Source organism: Sebastes umbrosus, chromosome 4 (genome assembly GCF_015220745.1).
Source record: "Sebastes umbrosus isolate fSebUmb1 chromosome 4, fSebUmb1.pri, whole genome shotgun sequence".
NCBI lineage: Eukaryota > Metazoa > Chordata > Actinopteri > Perciformes > Sebastidae > Sebastes > Sebastes umbrosus.
In genome coordinates this window covers 19,175,250-19,184,823 of record NC_051272.1, presented here as the reverse complement: position 1 = coordinate 19,184,823, position 9,574 = coordinate 19,175,250, and the positions used below count along the sequence as shown (strand labels likewise).

The 9,574-nt window shown below is 43.4% G+C and overlaps 2 protein-coding genes across 2 annotated transcripts; one reads left to right on the top strand and one right to left on the bottom strand.

Moving 5' to 3' along the window:
• The first annotated feature begins 344 nt into the window (after positions 1-344).
• si:ch211-87j1.4 (transmembrane protein 178B) lies at positions 345-2,606 on the top strand. The gene is made up of 4 exons (XM_037768221.1): positions 345-756; positions 1,180-1,293; positions 1,401-1,538; positions 1,703-2,606. Exons 1-4 carry the CDS (start codon positions 345-347, stop codon positions 1,948-1,950), a joined length of 912 nt encoding a protein of 303 aa, XP_037624149.1. The 3' UTR covers positions 1,951-2,606.
• A 5,043-nt stretch (positions 2,607-7,649) lies between these two features.
• fibina (fin bud initiation factor a) lies at positions 7,650-8,997 on the bottom strand. The gene is made up of 2 exons (XM_037768225.1): positions 8,185-8,997; positions 7,650-8,052 (listed from the first exon to the last, which is right to left on the bottom strand). The coding sequence occupies exon 1, from the start codon at positions 8,916-8,918 to the stop codon at positions 8,232-8,234; it is 687 nt and encodes a 228-aa protein (XP_037624153.1). The 5' UTR covers positions 8,919-8,997; the 3' UTR covers positions 7,650-8,052; positions 8,185-8,231.
• Positions 8,998-9,574: the final 577 nt, after the last annotated feature.

Genomic DNA, 9,574 nt, shown 5'->3' with positions numbered 1-9,574 from the left:
GCTTGATGTGGGGCTTGATGTGCTCTCAGATTATTTGCTCTGTCTCCATCTACTGGATAGAAAGAAGTGTTGGACTGACCAGTATCTAGGCTAGACTGAGTTCAGAGGCAGAGAGGAGACAACCAAAATAGCTCATCGAGGCCAACATTTATTTATCCTCTGCCTAGGAATTTGGCTTATTCTGGCGATGGTTGACAAATTTAAGAAATGAGGGCTTTAAGGATTCATCTGCGTTTCACATTTATTGCTGAATTCCTCCTCAAACACTGACAGCAGCAGCAGCATCCAGGAGAGGAGAGGAGAGGAGTCCCACTGTCCCGTGGAGAGAGACACACGCATGGAACATGGCTGCTATGAGGACTTTAACCGTGGCAGGTCTCTTTTTGGCATTTTGCGCGCTGGGACTCATCGCTGTGGCCATCAGCACTGACAACTGGTACGAGACTGACGCGAGGAGACACCGGGAGCGCTGCAAGAATTATGCAAACAAAAGAAAGGACCCCGGTTACATTTACATCTCCAGCAACAACCTTCCACTTCGCATGTTGCCCAAGGAGAGCAATAATGTGGCTGCGATGATGAGGAGGAGCGGAGAGACACCGCTGCTGCTGCGGCGCGCTAAGCGGCACTTCATGTCTCCTGCTCCGGCCATGGAGTCGCTCTGCAGCCGGCAGTTCAACTCCACCATCACAGGACTGTGGAAAAAGTGCCACCGATGGGGATTTGACTTGGAGATAGAGGATTTGATCTTTAAAGGTTTGGGGATCATATTTTGAATTTGTGCTATTTTGCATTTGTGTGTGTGTGTGTGTGTGTGTGATGCTCTGAGTAGATGCTGTGCAGGAATGTGTTATTATCCATGGTGATGGTGATGGTGCTGATGCTGCGCAGCGACCCTCGAGGCCTATACGCAGTATAACGCGGAGTACAGTTACAATCGACCTGCTGTGTTGTTTTCCAGCACAAAAAAAAGGGCAAGCTGTAGTAACAGAAGCCTCGAGATGCGTACAATAACTCCACAATGATGTGGGTGGATGGGTGGATGGGTGGGTGGTGGTGGTGGAGGAAGAGGGTTGGATGTATTTTTTGGGGATGGGGAGGTGAGCCTTGTGATATATCCTCTTCCATCTGATCTCAGTGCTTTTTGTGACATCCTCTTTGTGTTGTTTACATCCACAGGATTGGTTACGCGCTGCACACCAATAAAATACTACTACTCATCATCAGTGCTGCCCAGAAATCTGCCAATCAATCTGACGAAGACAATAAGGCAGGATGAGTGGCACGCGCTCCGTGAGTTACCCCCACCCTCCACAAAAATAAAATAAAAAACGCCTTTTCATAATGTGATGAATAGAGAAACTTGGCAACAAACACAGTCACTTGTGTTGTTTTTGCAGACCTCCAGAGGATGACTGCCAGTTTCGTAGGCATGGCCATCTCCATCATCCTGTTCGGCTGGATCATAGGCGTGCTGGGCTGCCTCAAGGAGCATGATCTGATGCAGTATGTGGCTGGACTTCTCTTTCTCATGGGAGGTAAGATGTGATGGACATAAAAAGAGCACTACCCCTGAATCACCACAGAGGGGCAGTAAGGCTCTTTGTTAATGAGAGAGTGATGAAATGATGCATCAGAGGAGATGAAAATGGATTTGCTGTGTTGTGCCTGACTTGTTTTTTTCATTCTTCCTCTCTGGCAGGGACCTGCTGCATCATCTCCCTCTGCACATGTGTGGCTGGGATCAACTTTGAACTGTCCCGCTATCCTCGATACATGTTTGGAATACCAGAGGACATCAGTCACGGCTATGGATGGTCCATGTTTTGTGCTTGGGGCGGATTGGGCCTGACGTTGCTTGCCGGCTTCCTGTGCACGCTGGCTCCTTCTCTCTACCCTCCACACACCCCCGTGGTGCACAAGCCCAGGCAGGAGAACGGCTGCGTGTGACAGGCCGCCGCACATTTAACAGACACCTGTCTCATCCTGAAACAGTGACGAGCACAGCCCTGTGTGCTGCACAGACAGTTTATACCCAGGGACTCAGAGAGCAGAGAGAGCCTTCACAAAAGCACAGGACTCAGAGCAGAGAGAGCCTTCACAAAGCACAAGACACTGGCTCTCGCTCACATGAATATGAGAAAAGAGGTGACATCTGACTGAAGACGGTTTCAGGTCCTCTGGTGCTTTTTTGTCCCCGTCCCTCTTTATGAATGAACTGTTCAGTGTTAATTGCTTGCTCCTCAAGAGGAAGAATAGTTATACACATTTTCTTCCTGTAAAATCTGCTAGTTTGAGAAGAAAAAAAGAGAAAAAGAAACACTGGCAGATAATCAATAGCACAACTTTAAAATCTGTATCAAAGGTCAAACTATGGATGTGTACCGTCACATTTCAAAAGGGCAACTGTGTATCATTATGTACCCATTCAAAACAAGATATGTACGTGTACTTTTTGAATTGTATGTATGCAGATGCATTTGTGTTTATTCAAGGAAAAATATGAACATTAAGACCAAACTGTGTTTGAGGGAAATGTTTTGTTGTTCTTGAGGTCTTACCGCCATCAAAATATTTTTGAAAAATAAAACAGCCTTGCAAAACTATTTTTTTCTTCCTGTGTAGCAGACGTCATATCAGCTTCTTTGTGGTCGTCTTTTCTCTTGCATTATGCATGAGTTCACTGGTATGTCAGCAGAAAAGTCTGCTAATGGAGTCAACACTTCAACAGCATTGATTTTAAACAGCAACTCTGTATGTTTATCTTAGTGTTATACAAGGAGTCGGTTTTATTCGACCACTTCTGAACACTTAAACGTGCAAATGTCAGCGACCAAAACTTGAGTCAGTGACCAAACTGAGTGACAAAAATAAAACAATTGAATAAAATAGAACAGAAAAAGTGAAGTGCCTGCATTACAATGAAATAAAAGCTCCTTTAATACACATCAATTATGAAATAAACGATATCCAGATAACTACAACATTAACTCACAATTACTCATTAACAGCACAAACTCCTATTATGATTGATGACTATTACTACGTTTTTTTTCATTGACATGCATACTGGCCACTGTGAGCTGTAATTACTTTACCACGGCTTTTATGACAAATTAAATCTTTCTGACCTCTAATTCAATTCCTTGCTTCCTGAGGTTTCTCTGCTCCTTCGCATCTCCTCTTTACTATTGTGTTGCTCAAATTATATTTATTATCTTCACAAAATTATTATGTGCAGCTGCAGCCTTGAAAAAAAATCCCCGTTGTTGGTTAAAACCATATTGGCCACTGGAGACTGTTAGACGATAGAATGAATTATGTGCTGTAATCATAAACGCAGAAAATTACTATGATAAAATTATCAGCACGTTCTGACAAGCTGAAAGATGAACAGTTTTGAAATTAAACCATGATATTATTGTTTTAGCACAGTACAGCAGTTATTCCCTCTGGTTTACTGCTCATGAATGACTTGCATAAACTGCAGAGGGGGAAGAGCTAGTTCTTTACTCGAGTAAAGTATCAATACCACCCTGTAATAATCCATTAAAATGAAAATTGATATGTAAATAAAAGGAAGTACTTGCAGTAACATGTATTTACATATCAACTGCATTGCACTGAACTCTCTCTGGTAACAGTGACACAGAACACCTGCACCGTGTGTTTAATGAGGGGAAAATCCTACATATCCTATATGTGCCTACAGCATTAAAAAGAAATTTAATAAACTGTCTAACTTCTCCACATAAGCTAGTTTCACCTTAATCCTACCAACTGGGGTACCCGCAGACCCCAGAGACAATAGCAGCAAAAGTGCCCTCTTGGATGCCCCTATGGTAGATAAAACATGATAAAGTGCCCTCTAGGGTACCCTTCCAGAAGAGAAAATGTAATAAAATGCCTTGTAGGATGCCATTCCAGTGGAAAAAAACATGAAACAGTGGGTGCCCTTAAATGAAGAAAAGGTGATAAAGTGCCCTCTAGGCTGGCCTTAAATGTGAGAAAGCGTGATGCAGTGCTAGGCTGAAAACTTTATGCACGTTGCCGTGTACAGCTGGTGCCCTTTTTATTTTTGTCACCCCTGCCCCTCAGTCTGCCTCTGTATTACAGGTGCGTTATTCCATCATTCCAATTTTCCACGACTTTGTCAATCAATTTGTTCCTAATGACTTCATATCATTGTTTTCTGTTTCTGTCTTAATTAGTGTTTTAAATAAACCAATGTATTTGGGTCCTGCATGGGGGACCCCAGCCAAAAGCACCCAAAGTGATAGTTTGGCTTGTATGAGGTACTTATCCATAGTCAGTGTATTACCTACAGTAGATGACGGTCGGCACGCCCCCAGTTTGGAGAAGCAGACAGGAGTTACTGGCACTGGAGCAAAGCAATGCACTGGTGTGGATGGGGACGGCAGAAAAACGTATTTTAGCCACCTAAAAGAAAGGCTCCCCTAACAGAAACAAAAAACAATATCAGTTAAAATGCATACTATATTTACAATATTTTCACCACTTTACCTTGCTGTCAGACAGCCCTTTCTGACGGGGAACTGAACTGAAATTTATCTATGCTCTCTCCAAAGCCAGCAGGCTTTGATGACAAAAACAGTATAGATAAAATATTCTAAATATAGCGTACACTTTAGCGGATATCAATTTTTTTTTAGGTGAGCCTTTCTTTTAGGTGGCTAAAATACTTTTTTCTGCAGTTCCCATCCACAGCACTGTTGCTTTGTTCCGGTGTCGGTAACTCCTATTTGTGTCTCCAAACTGGGGGCGTGCCGACCGTCATCTACTGTAGGTAATGCACTGCATATGGATAAGTATCTCATACACCCCCATTTCAAAACTATCCCTTTAAAGCATGAGCAGTGGCCAGCTTGTTTTTCTTTCAAACAAGGACTCCTACTATTGGTAATACTATTAGTGGTTGTAGTAATACAGAGTAGTATTCATAGCAGTGATAATAATGATAGGACTAGTAGCAGCTGTAGTATTCAAATAGCTCTCATCTTTTTAATAATAACACAAGAGGCATGTGGTTCTGGGGCTTTGTGCTCCGCACAGAGAGGGATCAGTGTGTTCTCGGTCAACTCCGCTCTGCATTCCTGACCTCTCTTTTGTTTGTCCTTAAAACTTGTCAGTGAGGAGAATACACTCTTCTAACAGCGTGCTTGACGCTCAGGCCTTCCTCTTTCTTAGCATCAGGGACATGAAACCAGTCTACAGAAAAATATTTTCTATAGGTGGAATTAATGATTTGAGCCAAAAAAGACAAATTAAGTCAGACGGGCGGGTTGTCTGTGAGAGGTTTCGTGAGCTGCTCCACCTTTTACTTACACAGTGGAAATTTTAACCAAATCTTTAATCAAATCTTGCAAGCCCTGTGCAGTACCCCTGGAAATTAAGAGCCATACAGACATATAGGGTTTCTCTGCACATGGAGGTTTTTTGACGGGGTTGGCCCGCACTGCGCTGAGCTACAGAAAGCTGTTTTTAAAAAGGGGGTCCCTCTGGGGAAGCTGGACTGTGAGGAAAACCAGACAGAGGAAATCACACCCAGTTGCGCCCATGGCAGCCAATCTGGCTCCTGCACATCTGCACAGACATGATCTCTGTAAAAAGTGGGCACCCTTATGGCAGTTACTTTGTGGTTGTTGCAGACGAGAGTTTAAAACGGTAGTTAAAGACAGAAAATACACAGATTTCTTCCAAAGGCATTCAAAATATTAAATTAAAGGCACTGCAAATTAAAACAGGCCGACAGTTTATGTGTGACCCTGCAGGGTAGAGTTAATGCCTTTCAGGAGTTCAAAACAACTCCCCTCCCATAAACAGTGAGTCTGAAATAAGATGTTATATGTCGACACAGCAGAGGAGCAAGAGAGAATATTTCTTAAAAGATTTAAACAAGCTGTGTGTCATTTATAAGTCTATTTTTAGTAAAATGACTTCATCCAAAACCACTCAGAATTTCAACACAAAGACATCTCATATAAACCACAAATTTTATAGATCATGAAAGACTAAAAGGGTAGATAATGACGACAGTGGTCGCTTTTTGGACAAACATGCTTTCATGCTGGAGTTGATGACTTCCAGATGGAAGTGGGAGGCAATGACAGACTTGAGACGCCAATTAACCAAGGCCACTTGATGGGACAGTCGAGTCTGCCACTCGTAGTAGCAACAACAAACACGGTGACGTAAAGACACGAGTGCCGAAAATCCAAAAGTTCAGATTTCAAAAGGTTTTTATTGTTTATGTAAACCTCAAACTTCAAAGGATAGAGATGATGAATATGACATGAAAAACTTTTTGGCATCAAAATCCTTAAAGGAACAATGTGTAACATTTCAGGGGATATTAGATATTAGCAGAAAAGGAATATAATATTCATAACTATGTTTTCATTAGTGTATAATCACCTGAAACTAAGAATTGTTGAGTTTTTGTAACCTTAGAATGAGCCCTTCATATCTACATAGGGAGCAGGTCCTCTTCACTGAGTCCGCCATGTTGCTCCGCCATGTTTCTACAGTAGCCTGAACGGACAAACCACACACTGGCTCTAGAGAGAGACTTTCCCCTTTTTACGTTACCTGAAGGCCACCGTAGTTCTACGACAAACTTGTGAAACTGCGGTAACGTGAGCCACAGAGTGTAAAACCGTGGTACCGCCAGCCACCGTCGGACATCCGTTGCTCCTAAAGTAGTGTTATTATGGTAAGGATGGCCTCTGAGCGAATTCTTGGAAAGGGAGGAGTGAGCGGAGGGGTACTCAGTTGGTTGCAATCTGCAACCACACCACTCGATGCCGCCAAATCCTACGCACTGTCCCTTTAATTGTTAAAGAGACTGAAACATATGTTATCTTGCTCACAGGTAAAAGTGAAAATTAAGATATGTGATGAATAATACGCATTTATTTAATCAGCATAACCTACAATTGTATAAACAACAAAATTTAAGACAAAAATTTATATTGATTCAAGGCTGATGAATCCACATGGAGGGCTTTTATTTTCATACTCTGAATAAAACTTCCTCAGAGGTGGCACAGAGGGCTCCATGGAGACATAATTTCCCATTTCCTTTTTCCCTCCTGACTCAGACGAATGTCTTGATGTTTATATTAGAAGCTCCTTTAATAACACACGTCCAAGGAATGGGGGGATAGCCAAAGGTCTGAGATATTCAAGGAAGGATATTCATATAAGCCACAATTAACTTTCCAGTTGTTTGTTGAACTGTAGGGTCTCAACTCACACACACTCAATACCCACACACACACATTAAGCTTTGAATAAGCCACCACTATGAGCCAACATTGAAATACTCTGTCTCCAGGCAGCTCAGTCTGGTACCATGACTGCGGATGATGAGAGACAGCAGCTCGTGTTTATCTTTCAGTCCCACAGAGATGTCTGTCGTTGCCCTCAGAGATCCCCGGATGTCACTCAATTGCTTCATCACGTAGCCGTTCTTGGAAAGCGAGGAGTGAGCGGAGCGGTACTCTGTTGGTTGCAATCTGCAACCACACCACTCGACGTCGCCAAATCCTACACACTGTCCCTTTAATTGTTAAAGTCACTGAAACATATGTTGTCTTGCTCACAGGTAAAAAGGGAAAATTAAGATATGTGATGAATAATAAGTATTTATTTAATCCGCAATAACCTACAATTGTATAAACAACATAATTTAAGACAAAAAATGATAATATTGATTCAAAGGCTGATGAATCCACATGGAGGGCTTTTATTTTCATACTCTTCTTCTGAATAAAACTTCCTCGGAGGTGGCACTATGGAGACAATTTCACATTTCCTTTTTTCCCTCCTGACTCAGAGGAATGTCTTGATGTTTATGTTAGAAGCTCCTTTAATGACACAAGTCCAAGGAATGGGGTGGATAGCCAAAGGTCAGAGATATTCAGATATTCAGGAAGGATATTCATAATAAGCCACAATTAACTTTCCAGTTGTTTTGTTGAACTGGAGGGTCTCAACTCTCACACAAAAACACACACACTCACACACACAGAATGACTCCTGCATTTGTTTTAAAGGCTTTCCGTTATGGGGACCTCATTTTTTGTCCCCATGACGTCTGAGGTCCCCAGTACGTGACTGTGTAAACAGATGGATGTCCCCATAATGTGGTAATTACAAGAACACACTCACACACACACTCACTCACACTAAGCTTTGAATAAGCCCCACTATGAGCCAACATTGAGATACTCTGTCTTCAGGCGGCTCAGTCTGGTCCCATGACTGCGGATGATGAGAGACAGCAGCTCGTGTTTGTCCTTCAGTCCCACAGAGATGTCTGTAGTTGTCCTCAGAGATGCCCTGACGTCACTCACTTGCTTCATCACGTATCCGTTCAACACTTGCTCCTCTCTCAGCTCACTCTCTTGACTCTGTTTGAACTTCACCTCCAGCTCCAGCAGAGACTTGTCCACGCTGGAGAACGCCTCTCCTATCTGTGAGATCTCCCTCTGGAGGAACTCCCCGTAGCTGTCCTCTCCGTCCAGGTCGCTCGTCACGGTCCGTCCGACGCCCTCCAGCAGCCGCGCCGCGTCCTCCGCCTGCAGCTTGGTGATGATGAAGTCGTCTCTCACCACGGAGTCCCTCTCCTCGGAGGCTCCGCACGGATACACGTCGGAGAACCTGAACAGCATCTGGCAGTCCTCCGGGTCCTCCGTCTCGTCGTAGTCTCCGTCCGGGACGAAGAAGTGATGGAAGGATCCGTTGGAGATCTCCGGTTGGAGCGGTCCGGTGTAGACCGCCGAGCAGAGCGGAGAAGAGGAGACTATGAGGAGCAGCAGCGGGACGGGATCCATCATGTCTCTCTTCTCTCTCTCTCTGACGAGCAGCTTCTGCACCGGCAGCACAATATTCATCCGGACTCATGTTACACTTGCAGCCCCCCGTCAAGTTAAAGGAGCAGACCGCCTGTTTCTAGTCAGAGTGGTTGGAGTGAGTAACCAGGGGTAACCAGGGGCCCTCCTGGTTACCCCTGGTTACTCACTCCAACCACACTGACCAATCACAATATGCCCATAATATTGTTTTGCACTGTTTGTTATTACCTCATATTATAGGATGTATTTGAGCAGAAATTGTGTGCAAGTGTTGTAATGGAAATTCTGTCAATATTCCGAGATGAGCCCTGATGAACCTTGAAATAAGGATCTCAAACAGATGAAATGTCTTTGTTGTATTTTATTCTTGCAAGAAGAGGCACTGGTTATACAGAGTCACACAAAGTCTGCAGAAGAGTGCACTGCAGGAGATTATTACAATGTGATTATATAGAAATCTACAACAGGGACTGTGAGAAAAGGAGTTGTTTTACACAGATAAGGAGTTGTTTTACTTAGACAGTGTTTAAAGATCTTATTGATAACATTTTTACATAGACAAATAATTAAAGGGACTGTTTGTAACTTTCAGAAATGCTTGTTAACAGCGACACCTGTGGCCGTTAAGTCAACAAAAGTCAGCTTCGGGCTTGCGCTTGTGCTCTCTCTACATAGACATGAACGAGCATCGCTCA

What these genes read in the sequence shown, in the direction of transcription:
- fibina (XM_037768225.1), bottom strand. Translation starts at nt 8,918, where the DNA reads ATGAATATTGTGCTGCCGGTGCAGAAGCTGCTCGTCAGAGAGAGAGAG.
- si:ch211-87j1.4 (XM_037768221.1), top strand. Translation starts at nt 345, where the DNA reads ATGGCTGCTATGAGGACTTTAACCGTGGCAGGTCTCTTTTTGGCATTT. An exon ending in GGATGAGTGGCACGCGCTCC is followed by an intron (nt 1,294 to 1,400) that starts GTGAGTTACCCC and finishes TTGTTTTTGCAG; the next exon opens with ACCTCCAGAGGATGACTGCC. An exon ending in ACTTCTCTTTCTCATGGGAG is followed by an intron (nt 1,539 to 1,702) that starts GTAAGATGTGAT and finishes CCTCTCTGGCAG; the next exon opens with GGACCTGCTGCATCATCTCC.